The sequence below is a fragment of the Heloderma suspectum genome, chromosome 4 (genome assembly GCF_057233095.1).
Source record: "Heloderma suspectum isolate Gila_16-S chromosome 4, 16-S_ref, whole genome shotgun sequence".
Taxonomy (NCBI): domain Eukaryota; kingdom Metazoa; phylum Chordata; class Lepidosauria; order Squamata; family Helodermatidae; genus Heloderma; species Heloderma suspectum.
In genome coordinates, this window is record NC_139461.1 from 225,206,392 (window position 1) to 225,227,171 (window position 20,780).

Genomic DNA, 20,780 nt, shown 5'->3' on the forward strand with positions numbered 1-20,780 from the left:
TATCTTCAATATACACTGGTGATATGCACATTTCGAGGAGGAGGAGAGGAAGAAGAAGTCTTGTCCACAGTTAAAAAATTTTTTTTTATGTCTGCAAGATTAAATATTATTAATCTTGCTATCGTGGTTTTTTTGCAATGTCTACCTAACGCCCTCACACTGTCTTGTGGTTTTGTAAGTAGTCTTGCCAGAGCTCAAGCGGAGTTGAGAATCATTTGGGGGGGAATGTCCTTACAGTTGGGCACCCTTGCTGCCTCAAGCAATTGCAGCTTAGGGTGTATTCACATCAATCCATATGGCAGCAGTTGTTTACTTCAGCAGTAAAGTATTTCTCTTCTGTACTGTGTTCTGTACTATGTGAACAGTGTGGGGTGAACTACTCCTGTTTTCTTCAGTGTGTCAGCACCTAGTTAAATGAATAAACTACAGCTGTTTTGAGGGGATGCATGTAAAGACATCCTCATACAGGGCTATTAATTTATTTTTAAAATGTAGTTGGTTATTCTGTTAAAAGATATGGAATGAAATAATTGGTCACGTTTAAACAAATACGTATGCTGCCAAAACTTCAACAGAGGTGCATTTTAAAGACATTTAGGGCCCAGTCCTATGCATAATCATCGCTGGGGGACGCTGGGAGTTGTAGGATTTTTTCCTGTCAAAACGTGCGTAGGATTGCACCCTTAAAGAAGCATAGGAACATAGGAAGCTGCGTTATGCAGAGTAAGACCATTGGTCCATCTGGACCAGTATTGTTGATGCTGACTGGCAGTGGCTCTCCAGGGTTTCAGGAGGGATTCTTACTAGCCCTACTTGGAGATGTCAGGAATTGGACCCGGGACCTCCTGTGTGCAAAGCAGGTACTCTACAATGAACTACTTAATGAACAAAGGTACTATTCAGTGTTGGAAAGGAAGGTAAACTTTAATAGATTTTTAATTCCCAAACACACAAAAAAAAACGCCCCCCCCCCCCAATATGTGGCTTTGACTCCAAGTCCCAATCAACAACGTGAGCTCTCCTCCTCCCATTTTATCTTTAGTACTGCTATTTGTTCCATCCCTGATCCAGCATGACATGCGTTACCATATAATGGATGTGGGGGTATTTTGCAATGTTCCTGATTGGGGGAGACAAGATAGAACTGGAGAGGGTACGGCAAGGGTACAAAATGTGCTTGCTTTAGGGAAAATTATACTGGAGAGGGGAAGCCTGCAAAGAACTAACTAAACATTTTTTTAAAAAAACATGTTTTCAATATGGCATTGCTGCTGGTGAGTGTTGGGGTGAAGTTTGCAGGTTTTTTTACTACAAAAAAAATAGCAACTTAGGGAAACACCCAGCGTTAAAAAACAAAATGAAGTTCACAAAAGTATGTGGGCGCAGAAGCGGCGGGCTGGCCATTGCTAGCTGAAATCAAAGCCTCTTTGCAGTAGCTACTTAAGAGACTTAAGCAATCATGTTCCACTGTGGACTCAAAATTGGCTCCCAACCTGGGTGGGAAGAATGAGGGAAGCTTCATTTTCCCAGCAACAAAATATTACCATTTGATGAATGGAAAAGTTTGATAGAAGCACTAGCTGAAGTTAGGCATCTGGATCATCCATAGCATATGGGCAACTACACATCATTTCCCTATAAGGGTGCGGTCTTACGCATGTTTAGGCAGAAAAAAGTCCTACAGCTCCTGGCCTTCCCCAGCCAGCCATTCCCCATGCTGGGAATTGTAGGACTTATTTCTGCCTAAACATGCCTAGGCCTGTGCCTTAAATTAGTTTTCTGGAAAACCTACGTCAGTGAATAAGAGGGAGTTGGGAAGTCAGTCAGGAGCTGTGCTCTGCTACTACATAGCTCCACTCCCCAGTTTCATACATTCCATAACATCAAATCAATCTGTTCACATCTGTTTAGTAAGAAATGAAGGAAAAACACAATAATCCTTGTTGATGAAATGCCTGTTCCACTGGCAAATGAATAATTTTCATATATTTACATAGTACATTTGCCAGTGTATACCTAAAAATTACATTGGGGTCAGTAACATTTCATTCAAGGATCTTCATTCTGAGACTCAGGCTGTATACAGATGTATACAGATTGAAAATAAATGAGACCTGCATGAAAAATATGGTAGAGCCATTGTTGCCAGCAATATGTGCATTCGCTTTTCTGTCCTGCTGCAGAACTCTGGTCAAACAAGTTTTGCAGGTTTTTGGAGTGCTTCAAAACCTGTTTGACCCAAGACCCACAGCAGGACAAAAATGTTGTCACTGATATTGAACGATTTCAGTGGGTCTGCTCTAAGTATGATTAAGTCTGGGTTCAACCCTATATCCCTACACATCCTCACTTTTCTCATAAGCAGCAATGAGGCAGTCCTTTTTTATGTGTCTTAAATCCGTATAGCTTACCAGTGTTACTATGGGGATAGCTTAAATGAGACAAAACTATGGCCTCACACGTAGCAAAAGATTTTTCTTTTATGTAGTCTTCTGTCTATAGCAGATTAAATTAATTTGTAACTTGGATTGTATGATAAGTTAACTTAAGAAAGTTCATGGCAGGAAAGTTTCCTTCCCCATGTAGCCACCTGGGTGAATTTCTAATTGTGTTTTTCAGACATCACAAGTGGAAATGCAGTACCTGCAGTACTTCACCATGATTGTCCTGTCATTTTACATCAACCTTTCCCCACCTGGTGCCCTCCCAGTGTTTGGACTTTAACTCCCATCAGCCCTAGCCAGCATGGCCCATGGTTGGGAATGCTGGTAGCTGAAGTGTAAAACATTTGGAGGGCACCAACTTCAGAAAGACTGATTTACACTATGGTATTCATCCCAAAAAGTTTCTGTATGTTTCAGCCACCTTGGTGTTTTGTTTTGTTTTAATCTATGGTCTCCCATCAGGAGTGCACATTTCTGCACCAAGGGTGTTTTTGTAGCAAGTGTTGCTTTACCACATTTTCAAATTCTGATCCTTCAAGTAATTATGAAGTAATGGGAAAATGGTTCAAAAAAAGAAAAAGAAAAATAGAGCAACTGTAACTCTTCACTGTCCCTTGGAGTAGGCATTGTGCAGTTTCAGAGTAGATTATAATTGGCAAATAACTCTGCCCAAATGTTGATGATCAAAATAAGAATACCTACCATCCAAGGAGTGCTCCAACTCTTGGCACAGCTAGTTACCTGTCCCAGTGACACTCCCTGGGCTGTTTTACTGTGACTTCACAATAGCTTTCCCCAGCCTGCTGCCCTCCAGATATGTTGGAGTGCCACTCCCATAATTCCAACGCTGGCGAGGAATTATGGGAGTTGGAGTACAGCACTTTGGGAGGGCACCAGGCTGGGGAAGGCTCCTTTAAAACCTGAAAAGCATGATTTCTGAAAGCACACATGGACTGTGTGAAAGGAGGGTTTGTTATCCGAAGGAGATGGGAGCACGATGACCCATTGCTTCGGCAAACCCTCATTTGCCAAGGTAATGTGAGGGTAAGAGGCATTTAAAGGATAAAAATCAACAAGTGAGAGGGCAGGGCTGTTTAATTCTGCCTTCACCTGCCCATTCTCCCCTGGAAATAACTCCTTTTTTTTTTTTCATTCCCCCACCCCCACCCCCTCCATGTCTACTTCTGCTATTGGCATGGGGGGAAGTGGTGTAAGAACAGCCAGTAGTGTTGGGATTTCCAGGGAAGAACCAATGAGCCGGGGAAAGATTTAACATCACCCTGTCACCAGCCTGTTCTCCCCTGCAAATGCCACAAATTAACGTTATAAGACTAACACAGGGTTAGAGCAGCCTTCCCAAACCTGATGCCCTCCAGATGTGTTGGACTACAACTCCCAGCATCTCCCAGGGTTCTGGGATGGCTCCAGGTTTGGGAAGGCTGGTGTAGATGATAAAAGTGTAGTTCCACCCTCACACTCTTCAGAAAAATGACTGATGTCTTCACCGTGCCTTTTATGAGGCACTGAATAAATAAATATATGCCCTTGAAGCCTAATACTTTTGGGTGTGACTATACTGTGGTTGACAGAAAGGACTTTCTGTCTCCCCACTCTCCCAATTAGTGCAGGATATATGTAGCAAAGCAACAATGGTAATCTCATTGTGCATCTCCAAGTACTGATTTTCCCAAATTTCTTTTCCTTTCTCCTAGCCTCCAGGGGGTGTTCCTGGTACACAGCCCTTGCTGCCCAACTCAATGGACCCCACACGACAACAAGGTAAAGGTTGTCTGCAGCTGTTCCCTTCACTTGGTTTTTTCTTCATTAAATGCATTTACTCTTCCGTAATAAAGCAGTAATTTCCTCTCTTCTCTCTCACCAGGGCATCCTAATATGGGAGGGCCAATGCAAAGGATGAATCCTCCTCGAGGAATGGGACCCATGGGTCCGGGTCCACAGGTAAAACCTGGGCAGAGCATTTCCTACCCTGTCCAGTGCCAAATACTGTATTTGCTACTTTATGAAGTTAGTGAGCAAAACATAAAAGCAGCCTCTGGGGGCCTGAAGAGCTAGGAGCACTTCCATTCCTCCCAAACCCTTTTTTCCCTACCATTAGCAGTAATGCATTTTACATTAGTGTGTTTACATGTGTCTGGAAAAATCCCACCTTCCACCATCCTAGTTATGGCTTCATAAGTGAACAACCTCATATCACGTTCTTCATGTACCCACATACCCCACACTTCCATCTTTGCTCTTTAGTCCAAATGGGCAAGCTTCTATTTAATTGGACTCTTGTCAAGAATGAATCTTCCAACTCAGCATGATAATCGTGGGGAGGAAGGGGAGGGGAGATTACAGGTATAATGCTGTATGTATTTCAACAATTCATTTTTAATCATTTAATTTGCTGCAATCTATTCTACTTTTATTTGTCTCATTCTTTGTACCAGGGGCAGCAGACAACCTATGGCTTTCCCCCTGACTGCACAGCAGACTTGTTTGTGGGGGTTTTGGGCTTCCATACCTTGATTTTGCTACATTTCACAGGAGTAATGCAGGAAGAAAGAGTAGGAATAGAAGGACTGACATGATATTTGCATTTCTCAGATGCGTGCCGTGGGCCAATTGTTGTCTGCTTTATACAGTTTTGACTTAGTGTTTAAACCTCAAAAATCCAGATAGCTTTGAAGGAAGCCTAATGAGCCTTTGACTGCAGATATCGAGTTATGTTACAGTGGACTTGTTCACAGGACATGACAGCCCTCCATAGGTTATTTAACCCATAGTGAGGCTGTGGGGTACATGTGGTCACCATTTTGAATATGCAACCCCTCCTCAGGGGTGTTGTGTCATGTGAACCTGGGGAGCATGGGTTATATGAAGGTTAAACAACCCTTGCATAACCCATGGTCTATTTTAGGGTTATGTGCTGCAGCGTGTCATCTGAACCCGGTCAATATGTCTGTTTGTGGATCCAGGATTCTGTTGGGGTTAATTCTCTAGGCCAACAGTTCACAAAATTGTAAGGCAAAATTCCAAAGGGAGGTGGGTTCATTTGTGAAAAGAGGTACAAGATCCTCTCTGACATCTCAGCCAGTTCACTTTTTGTTTGGATCTTGGTTGGATCAGGTGATTGAGGTGCAGTATGTTCCTTTACTTGTTGCAGTACTGATGGTACCAAGTCTGTTCTTTCACAGTTTGCCTCTTCTCCATGGACCCTCCCTTGCAATTCTTCTCTGTCTTTGTCTCTCTTGGCATGCTTCTTCCTGAAACAATATGCACCTGACAAGCTGAAATACCTGTCTTCACCTTGTCACATTAAACCTTACGGAAGTTTAGGCATATTTTTCCTTGACTTAAGGTGATCATTTAACACATGGTCACTTACTACAGTGTTCATGTAACCATATGGGAAGCTGATCAGTAGTCGCATAGCAGCATTCACTTCATAGTGAAGTCTTTCTGTAGCATCCAACCATGTGGTTACAAGAACTTTACTACCACATTCCTGTTCCTCCCCATTTCCAGCCAGTGACAAAGGCATGCTAAAATCATCCATGCAGCATGGCTGAATACTAGAGATGTCCAGCTTCCCCCACATAGTTATATGTGCACTGCACACAAAAAAAACTATGTGGAAAATAGTTGCCTGTTGCCACCATTAGTGGGGGTCACTTGGACAAAGTTTTAGAACCTCTTCTTCTGGGCTCAGTTTTCTATGCAGTGGTTCAATTTGGACAACCTTCCAAATCATGATTTTTGGAAGGTCTGGAATTTGCTGCAGGCTTGCATGACCCCTCTGCCCTTCTCATAGCCCAATTCCCATCTACGTTTTCAGGTTGCTCTAATTATGGTTTATGGTCTCACTGGAATTTAGCCTCTCGTTAGCACTACCCATGATTTGTAACCATGGCTTGTACTAGGTTTGCAAACCATGGTTTGGCGCTTGGTGCTAAATGTAGTTTGCTTAGTTTAAACATCACAGCAAATTATGGTTGGAGCAACCTGGAAATATAGGAGAGGGAGTATAAAAGCATGCAGCATGTTCCTGGTCCTCCAAACCATGGTTTGTAACATCTGGAGTGAGCCTGTGCCTCCATTAGATTTTTGAAATAATACTATAGAAAGCCAACTACACATTCCTTAACATTTGTATGGGGTTCTGCAAGCACCCCAACACACAGCCCCCCCAATAGAAAGATTATGAAATATTATCATGCCAGGAGATGAATTAACATGGCCAATACATTTCAGAAAAGGTGTTTGTCCATTCCCCACCCCACCCCTGCCATCAAATTTATCTAGTCCATCAAATGTGAAATCATAATATTTTAAAGTAGTGGATGCCACTTTAAAAGGGAAAAAAGTATATAAAAAGGCTTTTTTTATTTCCTAGGATGCAATTAGCTTGCATCAAATAATACCTTTGGAACTGGTACTGCAGCAAAAGCACTAATCATTACAAAGGACTTTCCTAGGTAGCTACCTGGGAATACAGTCTGCCCTGGACTCATGGCTCTATTGCTGCTACCAGATTAACCTCAGAGTAAGGGGGCACTTAGGCCATCTGTTTTCAGGATAAGCTGACAATGGCTGGACAGAAGCTATAAGCGAGTGCAGGAGGGGGGCTAGATTTGGAGGAAGTGGACTGATAAAGAGCAAGTGACAAATAGTTTGCTAATATGAACAACTTTACTCTTGTCAAATCTGTGATTGCATCATTCCTAAGAAAATAATTAGAATAGGTGCACTATGTACCTACATTTAAGTCTTCTGCTTCACAATTACATAGATTAATCCTGCTTGTGATAGCACAGCATTTGAAACTACTTTGGGGAGTCTATCATGTGAAGAAAATGAAGTAATTGAACTTCTTGGTACTGTTGTAAAGTAAAAACTTGTCCATTGGAAACTCCATTGAAGCAGCGTACCTCCAGGAAAGAAAAAGTTCATTTGCGTCATAATTGTTCCAGGCAAGCCTAGATTCCAATAGCTTTGTTATCTGTTTTAATGGTCTGGCACTGTTAGTGATGGGTACAAAGCTCTTAATAGTCCCCCATGTATTATTACAGCAGCTTGCATCTGTTACAGTTGCATCAGCCAAAGAATGTCTCAAAAGTTCTGGATGCACTGTACATATTGGACAAAACAGGTACTTGCCATCCTAACCAAGCTGCATACTTGCAGTAATTTCAAACTGTATTGAATTTCATGCTGTTAAGACTGTGAGTTGTAGACACAGAGATTTGCAAGAGTAGAATTTGCAGCCATTGTAAGTGTGATGGAATAGTGTCTTGATCTGTGTGAAAGTTACGGAGAGATTGGCCTTCTATGTGTGCCATGCTTCCCTGTGAACTCACTCTCATTCACTTTGCTGTGGGTGAGGAATTGGGAGAAAATCCTCGTCTTCCCAGTTGCAGTTGCCTGTTTCCAAACGGTGTGGGTCCCTGTTCCCAGCCAGTAAGATGCAGAGTTGAAACATGTCTGTAATTGAATGTTGAGGAAAGGCTAGTTCCACTTGTCTCACTATCTAGTCTGCTTAAGCTAGGGAGGCAGCTGAATCTTCGATGGAGGATTTTTAAAATTATTATTTTTAAAAAATTGAGATTGTAGCCATCCAGGATGTTTAGCATTCTACCAAGCAGGCTGTTTGCTTGCCAGGAGTATGGGCTGTACTTTCCTCCTAATCATCAGCGTATCTGTTGCCAGCTGTGGCTGTGCTCCATCAGGACAACTGGATGGGAGAAGTGCCCCATTGAATACTGTGGGTTCCTGAGAAACCCATGCCACAAAATCACAGCACTGTTCTATTTATACAGGGGAACAGCTATTCCATCGTGGTAAATTCCTAGCTTTTCAACAGCATGTAAGCTAGTTGTGATCATTATTTAAACACTTGTCAAAGAGGATCCACCCTCAGGGCAGAAGCATTGCTTTGTGCAATCCAAACCAGACCCCTGTAGGGCAGCAATGTTTTGGACTGGAGCCAACAAGGCAGCCAAGTCTCTGCTGTCTGTCAGGAACCAAGAAAACCCCAAAATCCATAGCTGCTGACTTTAGATCTAGATTTACAGCCTCACCAGGGGGACTCGAGGGAGAAACTTTTTCAGGTGTTTAAGCAAGTGCTCACAGGCTTACTTTTCCACAATAAACATTTGTATCATTTCTGGCCCTTGAACGGTAGTGTTGCATGGGCTTCACAAGCATGATAGATTGGCTCCCTTTTTGTCAGTTTTCCTCACTGAAACTTCTTTTTGAAACGTGAGACCTAGGACTATAATACCGCATTTGTGTTGAATCACTTGGATACATAATGGAGATTGGATACATAGAAGTGAATTCACATAGGACTGCTCTGACTTTGGTCTACATTAGGAAATTATTGGAGAAGCAATTTCATTTTTCGCCAGAGAATTGTCTTATCTCTTTCATGTATGTGTCTTTAAAAAAAAAAAGTGCAGTTCTGTGACTGTCTTAGACCAGCATTGTGGTTTTTCGCTCTTAAAGATAGACTTTTTGGAGAACTAAATGCTCTTTCTTTAGAAAGTTGTTCCACCCCTTTGTGCTGTCAACATCCCTTCTTCTTCACATCCCATCACTTGTTGCTGATTGCTCTGTATTCCTTAAAACAGAAACTCTCTCTGCTCCCCAATTTTTTTCTGCTTCTTCTCATGCAAGTAATCTAATTACTTCATGTCTACTACTTGTTTGGCTTCATGTAGCAGGGACGAAACTATTTTTGATTTGTTTGCTTTGTTTGTATTACTTTTCAAGACAACAATTTTACATATACTCCAGGTGCGGTTACTCCCTTGTTGATATACATTGGCCAGTGCCAGAAGCCTTTGCCCTTTGGGCATTCCTAGTACATTTCTACCATGAGAGGGAAACCTAGTGGCTTTAAAGATTTTTTTTTTTAATCTTGTCCTGCCAAAGAGCAAAGTGCCACCGCCCTGTTTTTACTCTTTGAAGTTGCTAATTTTGCCTGTATGTTCATTATCATCTTTTTTTTTAATTAAAGTTCATTTTCACAAACTAACCCTCTCGTTTTTGTTTGTTTTTTTTCCTTTCTCTTTTCTTCTCCGGTTTCCCTTCTCGGTATGGTAGACTGATCCTTGGTTATCATTGCAGAACTATGGCGGCGGAATGAGACCTCCACCCAACTCCCTAGGGCCCGGCATGCCTGGGATTAACATGTAAGGCACCTTCCATGCTGCTGGCTTGTGATGTTCTCCTGATGCAAGATACGGAAATAAATTCAGTTTCACAGTTTTGCTCTGCTCTTCAGTCTAATCCCAACATGTGCATGCTAATGGCATGTCTTCTCTTAAACTCTAGGGGTCCAGGAGCTGGTAGACCATGGCCCAATCCCAACAGCGCTAACTCAGTAAGTGTTGTTGTTGTTGTTGTTTTTGGAAAGACTTCATTCATGTCTCTTGACCCTCATCATTTATTTTTCCTATAGTACTTTAATTCCTCTCCCTTTAAATGTGCTCCTTATTCTTTACTACCTTCCCAATGGAACTCATTTTGGGCGTGGTGGAATGTGCTCAGTTGCCCCTTTGTGCTCCTATCTTGGTTCTCTGAAGTTGTTTACAAACAGTAGGTCTGGGAAATGCAACGTGTGGGATATATACATTGCCTTGGTCTCCTGGATACACGTAATGGTTGTTGGCTCATGGTAATTTAGCATTTATTTTTATGAACTCTTCTGTAGGAATTCTTTTTCATGAAAGGGGTATTTTCCAAAATGTAATGCCTGCACTCTTATCTGTTTACAGATTCCATATTCCTCTTCATCACCTGGTACATACGTGGTAAGTTCATATTGCATTATGGTCATGATGTGCCAGTACATCAGATGGTTAGGTGTTTTGGTGTTTGTATGCCCAAATACACATCCTAGATTATGCCCAGGATACAAGTGCTCACGGTGTAGCTTTGCTCCATGTCATACGGATACACTCCTGGGGTAATACAAAAATTCTTGCAGTGTCTGAATATAGTTACTAAGGAAACCCCTTTTTGTTTTACCAGGCAGGGTGAATAAAGCATGTCATGTTAATACACCGCCACCCTTGAACATGCCCTCCAAATATGGAGATAAATGTCTTCACTGCCACAGTTGTGTGAATGGAGCTGTGGTGGTAAGTGTTCATATAACTGTGTTCTAAGTAATCTTGAGAACATGCTCTGAACTTTGGAATAGTAATCTTAATTCACATTAGGGACCACAGCCAAAGAATTAGAGGTGTGTTCCTACGCATCTAAGAAGTACGGTACAGCATTCTGAGTTGCCCATTTCTGCTTGCATCTTCTGCAGATGTGAGAAAATGCCCCATGTTACTACCCTGGCAAATAGACTCTGCATGTGCTTCTCACATAGATGCGCCCCCACTACCTCTCACTAAAACCTTCCTTTTTCCCGAGGCTTAAACAAAGAAATTGCACTTTGGCTACAAGAGTGCACCAAAGGTTTTAGCAGGAGATTAATGCTTGGCTGAATACCAAGGTGAGACATTGTTGCTGACAGCAGTAGGATCTGGCTGACCTATTGCAAGCTATGTTATCACAGTGGTTCCTGATGTGTATTTAATCTTGTCAACAGGGGCCCCCTGGTGGCGGAGGTCCTCCTGGAACACCCATCATGCCTAGCCCTGCAGGTAAGGGGGCGGGGGAGGCAGCACTAATTTTTTCCCCACTCAAAAAGAAATTGAGAGCCTAGCGATGGGTGGGTTGTTTCTTCTGTTGTTGGATTTGATTTCAAGTAGCAACATCACAATTTTCATGCCGTTGTTGCACTGTTTGCTTTCAAACAGCAGTACACAGTCAAGGACCAAACTGACTCTTCAGAGAGGAAATATTTTGTCTTCAGGACACCTCTCCTCCCTTCACTCCCAGCCCTGTGCTGATGGATTGAGTTCTATCAGAGCTTAAAATACGGGGGAACCTCCCAATAAGGGTGTGAGAAATGGAGTTAGAGGAGGATTCATCCATGCCATCAGCCTTTCCAGATTGGTTGAAGGCAGTTCGCATCATATTTCAGCCTTGAACTCCTAATAAGCAATGTGAAAGATGCTGCTGCTTCCCTTGATGAATAATGCTTTTGAAATTGGACACATTTGGATAGGTGTACTTTTTTGAAATCCTGTTTTTATGTTGGTAGACAAGAGAAAATCCTTTTTCTCAGGGATTTGTAGAAACTAACTTGAATCTCTCTATCTCTCTGCCTATCTATCTAAATATCTAATAGAAATTAGGGGAAAAACCCACCCCTTTAAACCCCCAAAATTGAACTTAAGGCTGTTCTACTCTAACTCCTATTGGATTACCCAATGTTAGAGCTAGTAAAGCAGACAGAAAGCTCTTTTTGTTGTCAGCGACAGTATGGTTGCCGTGCTGCTGGATTCATAATGTGAACACGGAGGGTGGTTTCTGAATGCCACTTTGCAAAACGGTGCTCACTGAGGTGAGCGCTCTTCTTCTCCACATACCTCCCCAGCAGGCTATGTAAAATCCCCTCCCCATCTCTTATTTTCCTCATAGTAAAGGGGGAGGAAGAGAGAGAGTGTGTGTCAGCGTCGGGGCTGGTGAATTTTCCTGACAGGCCTGCAGGGGTGATTTACTACACATTGTATGTGTCAGTGGTAAGAAGAAAGCAGCGGGGGGGGGGGGGAGGCTCTGGGGATGTAGCCATGCTGCATGTAACTGTGGTGTACCACAGCTGCAGGGGTGGAGCTACAATGGAATATTACCACTGCCTTCCTGCTCCTGCATTTTTATGAGAACTCTGACCTACATTTCAGACTAGGTCATAATAAAACAATCCATATGTTAATGTAGGCACAGGTCTTCCCCCCCCCTCGCTTTTTTTTTTTGTTCTGACACTGTGACCTGCTTGTAATTTCTGTGTGTGTTCATATTATGCAGCTTGATTTAAACACTGTACATCTCCTACTGCTATGAGCATTAATAACAGACCTAGGCTCCTGCTTTTAAAAAAATGAAATGGCTAAATATCATCCATAGGTGTGTGTGTTTTAAGAAAAGAAATATGATGCTATAGTAAGATAATTGCATGGCTAATTTTGAGGTGCTAAGTGACACATGGCAGAAAGTTATCGTTCTACATCTCTCCTGGCAAGAAAGCCCCAATATCCTTGGTTAGTAGCAGAATTCTTTCCACAGTTGAATTTCTGTGATTAAAAACTTTGTGAATCTTCATTAAATACAAATTAGCCAGAAAATGGTGGTACTTAGAGAGAATTTTATGTGATAAAATACAAAAGAATGAGTTCAAGTGGCATGAGTTTGTTTTAATTAAGAAATGAATTAATCACCCTGACTTAGTGGGTTTCACTGTTCTACAGATTCGACAAATTCAAGTGACAACATCTACACAATGATTAATCCCGTACCGCCTGGAGGCAGTCGGTCGAATGTAAGTCTGCTTTCTAATAATTTACATATCAGATACCATAACAAATCATAATTAACTTCATCAGTTGAGGGTAAAGCAGTTTAATTGATTTCAGCCATTTGTTACAAAACAGAAATAAAACAAACCATCAAAAAGTGATTAACTCTTCAGCGACTTTGTTAATTTTTTACGCTTATTAAAACAGCGGCGTTCATGCAGCTCTGGTCAAGACTGTGTCACACACACTGCTGGGTAGTGGGGTGGTGTTTAAAGGGGACACAGCTTAAACTCTGGTCCTTCTTGCACCTCTAATTGAAGCTAACTACATGGGGCTATTCTGAATATTTCCTGCCAGATTTTTAGGAAACATCTGCAGTTACTTTACTCTTCCTTCAGGACAGGGCCCGCTCCAGGTTGGGGGCTGGGCAGGATACCGGGGGGGGGGGCTCCCTAAGTAGCCCCATCTCCTCATTGCTGTTGCTGCTGCCCATTTGTTTGCCCTGTCCCTCTGGGCCCAGTCCACACTATTGCTCGGAGGGAGAGAGCATGGTGAGTGGAGGCTGCTGCTGCTGCTTCTATTCATCCTGTCACTGTTCACTCACGACAGGAGGTGAACAGGCAGTAACTGCAAGGAGTAGTAGCAAGAAGACCAGGATCCTCTGGGGGTTGGAGGTGGGGCCACTGCAGGAAGGCAGTGGGCTCAGCAGATGGCCAACAATCCAAACCTTGCTCTTCTGGATCAGCCAAAGTGGTTGTAGTGTGTGCTTCTCCAGAGATGTGCTCTTTGGCCATGGCTGAAGGTTACCATCAGTTCCTCTACTGAGCTTGTTGCAATGATCATATCTTCAGAGTAAACCACAGTAGACACTACTAGCTGGATGACTGCTAAAAGAGCACTCTTGTTTATTTCTCAGAAAACCTCACCCAAAGCAATATGGAGTACTAGTAGCAAAGGCTTAAATGTCATGGGGTTGAACCTTTGTAGATGCAGGAGAAGTTTGGAGCAGCAGACAGATGACTGCAGGAAACAAAAAAAATGGGCCCCAGAAAATGGTCTGAAGACTGCTGTTTTAGTTCAGTCCCTAAAGCTAAAGAAATCTGGTCCTGGCCAGTATTTGATGGAAGACCATCAAGGAACCCAGTGTGCGTTTTCCTGGAAGAAAAGCAGGGATACAAAAGGGATACAAATAAATGACATAGGGCCTAAAGGAATCTCGACTGGCAATTGCAAGATTTTGGCAGGTGGGATTTCAGAGGCCTAGATTTGTAATGCTGTTTGAACTTCCACTCTCTGGTCTTGAGCTTCTTCTGTCAGCAAGTTTGCATATGACAAGCTGGAGGTTGCACAGATGTATTCAGCAGAGTTGTTCATGGTGGTGGGGAACCATGATATCACACACAAAGGGCTACGGGAGACATGGTAGCAATATCTTTGCAGCCTCTAGCACAATTGAAAAATGCATTGGAGGGTTATAAGAAGCTGTAAAATCTTGAAACTTTTTTAAAAAGCAGAATTTGGAAACTTGGTTTGCAGAGCATTGGTGACATCAAAGTTCCGAAGCTTATAGCTGCCAGTATACAAGCTAAATCTATCCATTGTTGATATTTTGTGACATGAGTGATGAATGCATTATTTTTCCTTTCTCAGTTCCCAATGGGACCTGGATCAGATGGCCCAATGGGAGGCATGGGTGGGATGGAGCCCCATCACATGAATGGCTCATTAGGTAAGACAGCAGAAAATATCCAGGGTGATATCCATGGAAGATTATTATGTTTAATAGAACTTTCTGCTTTTGTGACTATAATCCATCCCACATTCTGCAATAATTAAAGAACAATTTGTTGCACAATTTGTGATTTAATTACACAGAATGTGCAATAACAAACAGTGGTTGAAATTTACTTTTCCATATCTAGCAAAGAAAAACATTGTTTTGTGTTAGTGCAGAATGCAGAATTTTTGATAGGAGAATCAACACAGTCAGTGGAACAGTTGTTCAACATATGTGACCAGTTGTTAAGCTTGTTTAGCTCCAAAATCAAAGTGGCTTGGGAAACCTAGGAGATCTTGAACTAGGGCACGTTGTTTGATTGTGCCTTTTAGCAATGACTGCTCCCTGATTTTTCAGAACTAAGAGATAGTGATTGGATACTAGCCTCAGCCAGCTCCAGGACTCAGAGAGCCTTTCCAGGAGACTCTGTGGTGGACCTCCTCCCACCCTAGTGTCTCGTCTCTCTTCACAGGCTGCTGTCTTCCTTTCTTCCTCACCCCAGTGGGCTTTTTCCCTTCCACTCCTTCCCCCTGACCCCCAGTCAGGCTTACGTAGTGGCATTGGCACTGAACAGCTGCCATTTTAATCACCCACAATGCCATAGGCCCTGATGTAGCACTGGTCTGGGGCATTATGGGAAGTTAAGATAGTGGCTGCCCAGCATTGAGCTTGTGGGGGAGGGAGATTAAGGGGGAGGCTCAACCCAGGCATACGTAGTGGGCCCTGCTAGGCACTGGGGCCTCAGCAGCTGCCAGAGGATGCCGTGTGTCGATGCCAGACCTGACCAGCTGTTATGATAGTGGTAGCTCCTTCAACATGATCCCCTGCAAAATTCCACAGCAGATGCTTTCTGATCTCAGAACCCACAGAGCTCTGCTTATCAGTCATGGTGTCGTTTCAGTTTTTGTGTTGGTCTGTGAGTCCTATTCGTTCCCAGAGGTTTGGGACTTGTTCTGTTGGTAATCTGCACCCCCCGATCCTTGGATGACCTTGCCATTCCAAACGCTCACAGCATAGAAGAGTAGCCAGGGAGCAGGGACTGCTAGGCACAGGCTTGCCAGACTCCTGTTGATGGATAAAGGGGGAGAAGCGGCATGAACCTAACTGTGGTGTCTGTGTTTTAATTAAAGCAGCAGAAAGACCCATTAACCTCCTATGCTTGCCTGATACATCTTGCTGAAGTGGAGGTGCTGTACTCCATCTTGATCAGTGTCACGAAGCTCATGGGAGGGAGCCGAGGCCGTAGCAACTCGATTAGGCCATTACTCTAGTGCTGTGCAGGAAGGTGAGCCGGGCTCTGCTCCCGGGAGTTCTACATGCAAAGGAATGGCAGCTGAGGCTTCCCCAGCATGTCCCTTTCTGGAGGCAAATGTTAAGAGGTTTGCATTAGCCCAGCTGTGACCTGCAGCTCACTAATGTACTGCCAGCTGCTTCCCGGAAGGCCCAGCCATAGATTCTTGCAGCAGCATCTTATTTGTGGATGATAGTTCAGGGACTAAATGGTTCAGTACGGAACAGGGAGGCTAGTCAAGGAAGAATGCTGATTTAGAGCAAGGAAATGTAATTCTTCCCACTAACAGCCTACCTTTTCCTTTTTTTCTTTGGTCTTCTTTCACAAGGGTCAGGAGACATAGATGGACTTCCAAAAGTAAGTCTGCATTTTGCTAGCCAAAATTAGGCTGTGACTACTTCTCGTTTTTGCTTTAATGGACAAAATGTCAGGGATAATACAAGATGGACCATGGGTACAGGCAGGGAGGAGACTCAACCATTGGGTGTATTAGGGTGGCAGGGCTTTTATGGAGGAAGTTTCTAGGATCTTCTGCCCTTGGCTCATCAGAGCGGGACATTTTTGCTCTCAGCTTTGTGAGGCAAATGTTCTCCTAGACTAAAGTGTCACATTTAGCTCTCTTGAGTTCTTCTCATTGTAGAACAATAGGTTTTGTTGCAGTTGCTAGTATGCAGCACAGTTGAAAAGACACCCTCTCACTTCTTCTGTCTCTGTATGTGTGTTCTGTTTTACCCATAGAATTCTCCAAACAACATAAGTGGCATTAGCAATCCTCCGGGCACTCCGCGAGATGATGGTGAATTGGGAGGCAACTTCCTCCATTCCTTCCAAAATGACAACGTGAGTCATTCTTACACCAGCCCTTTATGCTAACAGGGTTTGAATAACAGAGCCTGTTGAAGCTCTTTTAATCCATTTCTGGGGAGGAATTGTTGATATGTGCAGAGTGTTGGTGGAGTAGGGCAGGGAGCTATAGGAAAAATACACATAGAGAAAGATCATCCTTGGGGCTATTAGAACTGCAGAGAGATCCAGACCAGGCAGTCAATAGCATATTGTGATCTGGGCATACCTTTCAAAGAAGGAGAAGGAGAAGAAAGCAAGATGGTGGAAGTAAAAGAAACGATGAGTCATTTAGAGATAAATACAGGCAATTGGGTTACCACTTTGAAACAGTATTCGAGCCAGAGAGCAAGCAGCAAAGAAATGTGTGTGGCTTCCCAGCACTTACTCATTCAACAAACGTGTATATGTTTGAGAGATTGAGATTGTCACACATGACAATCTATATGTGGGTTTCATGCCGTTTTCCATGTAGGAAAAGCATAATGTATGAAGCATAATGTATGTTGATGATGATGACGATGATGACAATGATATGATGATAACATCAACATGTACATACATGGTGTTTTACAGAATAGCATAAGCCAAAGATAGGTCCCTGGCCTGAGGACCTATCTTGCAGTCAAAATTTAGATGAGGATAGAGAGAAGGGGTAGAAAACTAGCAACACTGGATTTATTTTGATATGTCTATACAAGAGGACCTAATCATCCCTGGTGATACATCAGTGGATGTGTTTAGAGTTTGTTCCACCAGCAGTGCTTACATGACCAAGTGATACTTAATCATATCAAGTGGCACTTTGAGATCAGCACAGTATGTTTCTTATAGAAGACCCTACAAGGGCAGGAGTGTTGACCTTTTCCTGACAGTATTTAACATTATATGCATGTGAAAATTTACTTTTTAAAAAACTTATGTTCTGCTACATACTGGCTGAACTTTTATACACACACACACAACCTTGGCAAACAGAGTGGTTATGGAATGAGAATGATTGTGTCTCAATAAATTAGTCTGTAACATATTCTAGCTCTCTGATTTATTGAAGCCAATTATGTTTCTTTATCGTTTTCATAAGCCCACGTCTCTTTCATATTCCATTTCCTCAGCTTCCGCAGCATTTAGCATTTTGGTCTTATTCTTGCCTCATTCTTACTCTGTGATTCTCTTTCTCTCCCCACACACCCTTCCCCTCCTCACCCAGTATTCTCCCAGCATGACGATGAGTGTGTGATTTCCCTCCTCCCTCACCCCGCATCCTCTTCTCCAGGATAACGAAAAAGTCGGCGGCCATTTGGAGGATCTCAAGAAATTATGCAAGAAGAGAAGCTAGGTGTGTGTTTGGCAGGGAGACATACAGAGCCGGGGACCCACCCCTGATTTTTAGTTTCATGCAATAAAAAGGCTGAACTTTTTATTCCATAAAACAATGAAGGACAAATCTTTAAAATATTTCAAGACATGACAAGATCCTTCTTCTGCAGAAGGATTTATTCTATGTACATGACACTTTTTTGTTGTTGATTTTTTTGGAAACAAATGAAAGCCTCTAGCACCCAATTACAACCTCCTTTGCTTGATTATTCTTTTAAACCTGTTGTATGTTTGTGCTGTGCTACGCAAGGAAGCTAGTCTAGATATGAAATCTCATGTTGTCTCTGTAGCCATTTAAAAATAATAATAAAACTGGACAGTTTTTATAAATTGGTGGGTTTTGTTCAGAAGGCCTCCTCCCCCCCCCTTTTTTTTTGTTTGTTTGGTTTTTCCGTTTGGTGTTTTGCAGCACAACACTTTCTCCAGCAAGAAGATCTGAGTGGAAAATATTTCCTCTGCCTCATTCTAAGTTGTAATGCAGCTGGCCCCCTTGTAGGATCACATCCTCCAAAAGTTTAATTGTGATCTTGGTATCTGTGACTGTGGCATGCACTGTATTAGCACCCTCCCTTATCCTCCTCCCAAAGTTACAAAGAAATGTTATAACTTGCCCTTCTGCAAAACTAAAAGTGTCAAAATTCCTGGGGGTAGAGTATGGAGGGTTAGGGTACTTGGGATTATTTTTTTATGTTGGGGAGGTGTTAGTCCACCAGAAATAAAAAGAAAAGGCGTTAAAAACTTGACCTAGGACTCGAAAACTGTGAGCGCAAACTTCTTAACATCTGTTTTGTTTTGGTTTTTTGTTTTGTTTTGGGTTTTTTTTAATGAAATGATGTGATCTTATTAGGGTTTCACTGTATATGCTCTGGAACTGGATGGAGATATTTTTAAGTAATTATTGTTGTTAAAATGTATACTTGCTATTCTGTAGGCTCGCTCTCCCTCCCTCCCTCTTACTCTGTAATTAAAAACAAAATTTTAAAAAAATTAAACCTTACCATCTCATGGTAGAGGTGACTACAGAAAAGCATCATGTATAGTGAAACTCGCAAGTCTTGGGATCTCTGTACATTACACTCCCTTGTAGCTGGTCTTTGTTTTATATAAAAAGAAAAAAAACTTCACTTCTGATCTATGTATTTCATATTATGTAAAATATTATCTTCCCCTGGATTTACCTACCTTTGTGCGGATTCTTGAGAACATTGTATCTTGTTTCAGTGTTTTTTCTTACCTTGTAGTCTGGTTCTAAAATTAAGCGAGGGAAAAGAAAAGTAATTATTATACATTGTAGTTTGTGTACGATATTTGTTGATAATGTTTTATTAAAGGGATGTCTTTTTTCCGCACCCCTTAACGAAATGCTTTTTTTTGTTTTGTTTTCTTTTGTTTCGCATTTTTTGCGGGAAACATTGGCTTGTTTTTATTCTGACTGAAAGCAAAAACCATGTGATATGATGAACTTTTTTAGTAGTACAATGATTTTTTTTAATGTTTGCCTTTTTCTTAGGCATTTTAATTGTATTTTCTTAGTAGAAAGATGGTGGGGGGTGGGCAAATGGTCAGTCTCGCAGTTACAGTCAGGATAATATTTTAAAGAATAAACCATCAAACCAAGAGTTGTCCCATTGCTAATGCAGCACCCTTTCTGGGGGGTTGTTCGTTTTGGTTTTTTAAAGGGATAACTAACAGGTTTCATTGTATTAAAGTGATAGCTAAATTATTGTCTTTGTTGGTTTGGGATGGTTTTTAAACGATGAATCAAGACCCTCTCTCTTCTCCCCATGCTGTAATAAATATAAACATTTGATTTCAGTCCCTTGCTGTTCATTACTGGTGATTTACCATAACAGCTGTCTTCTGCCTCTCATGGCTATAGTGGTTCCAGAAGCTCTGGCATAAGTAGCCTATTGCCCCTGGTAGCATTCTCATTCCGAAGACACAGCTTACTGCCTGTCACAAAGGTTTTAAGTACGCTGGACTTTAGGGCCTGGTTTCACCTTCCCTTTTAAGGTATCCTCAAATTTAGGCACGTTGCCTCCTCAACAAGTGTAAAGGTGTAAAGAAAAAGTAACTTGGGAATTGTATAACATTTGACAATGGAAGAATATCTCTCTATGTAAGGCAAGATTGTGGCAGCAGTTTTAAGAGTCCTTATCTCTTCTCCTAGAAATAGGTAGTTATCATTCTGACTTATTAGGACTTCTTTATGTGTCTTCAGACCTCCAAAGAGAGCAGCCATGTTCTTTAAAAGTAAGGCCTTCAGTGGTCCTTCCTAGTAGCTATTCAAGAGGAGCAGAAATGGAACCTACAGCGGAGTAGAGTTTGACACCACTTGCCCAAGGAGAACAGTTACCTGTACTTCTGCATACTTTATGGCATGGTTGTACTGATGTCATTGCACTCATGTAATGTCTGGATTGCCGCTGTATCAATGGTGCGATCTGAACACTTGTGAAAGAAGAGTGTTGTAATCCAACCGTATTGTAACCTCTTATCTCCAGCATTTCTAATTCTGCAGGTTGGATTCAATGGACCATGCAGTTCATTCTGCACACCTTAAGAGAGCTTTGAACTTCTGTCCTCGAACTGCACTGCTCCTTTTCCAAGCCATTCTTGATGCT

At 42.2% G+C, this 20,780-nt stretch overlaps 1 protein-coding gene across 6 annotated transcripts in view; it reads left to right on the plus strand.

Moving 5' to 3' along the window:
* Positions 1-19,974, plus strand: part of SSBP3 (single stranded DNA binding protein 3) — a 224,012-nt gene extending 204,038 nt beyond the window's left edge. For 4 of the 6 annotated variants that reach the window (XM_084852425.1, XM_084852427.1, XM_084852430.1 and 1 more), the window contains 11 exons: positions 4,157-4,223; positions 4,327-4,403; positions 9,555-9,643; positions 9,786-9,834; positions 10,229-10,264; positions 11,056-11,110; positions 12,818-12,888; positions 14,516-14,594; positions 16,262-16,290; positions 16,672-16,773; positions 17,987-19,974. In XM_084852425.1, the coding sequence (XP_084708551.1) occupies positions 4,157-4,223; positions 4,327-4,403; positions 9,555-9,643; positions 9,786-9,834; positions 10,229-10,264; positions 11,056-11,110; positions 12,818-12,888; positions 14,516-14,594; positions 16,262-16,290; positions 16,672-16,773; positions 17,987-18,016 (684 nt within the window). In that variant the 3' untranslated portion in view covers positions 18,017-19,974. The remainder of the gene's footprint in view (positions 1-4,156; positions 4,224-4,326; positions 4,404-9,554; positions 9,644-9,785; positions 9,835-10,228; positions 10,265-11,055; positions 11,111-12,817; positions 12,889-14,515; positions 14,595-16,261; positions 16,291-16,671; positions 16,774-17,986) is intronic. The other 2 variants (XM_084852426.1, XM_084852428.1) reach the window with 1 other exon arrangement.
* The last annotated feature ends 806 nt before the right edge of the window (positions 19,975-20,780 follow it).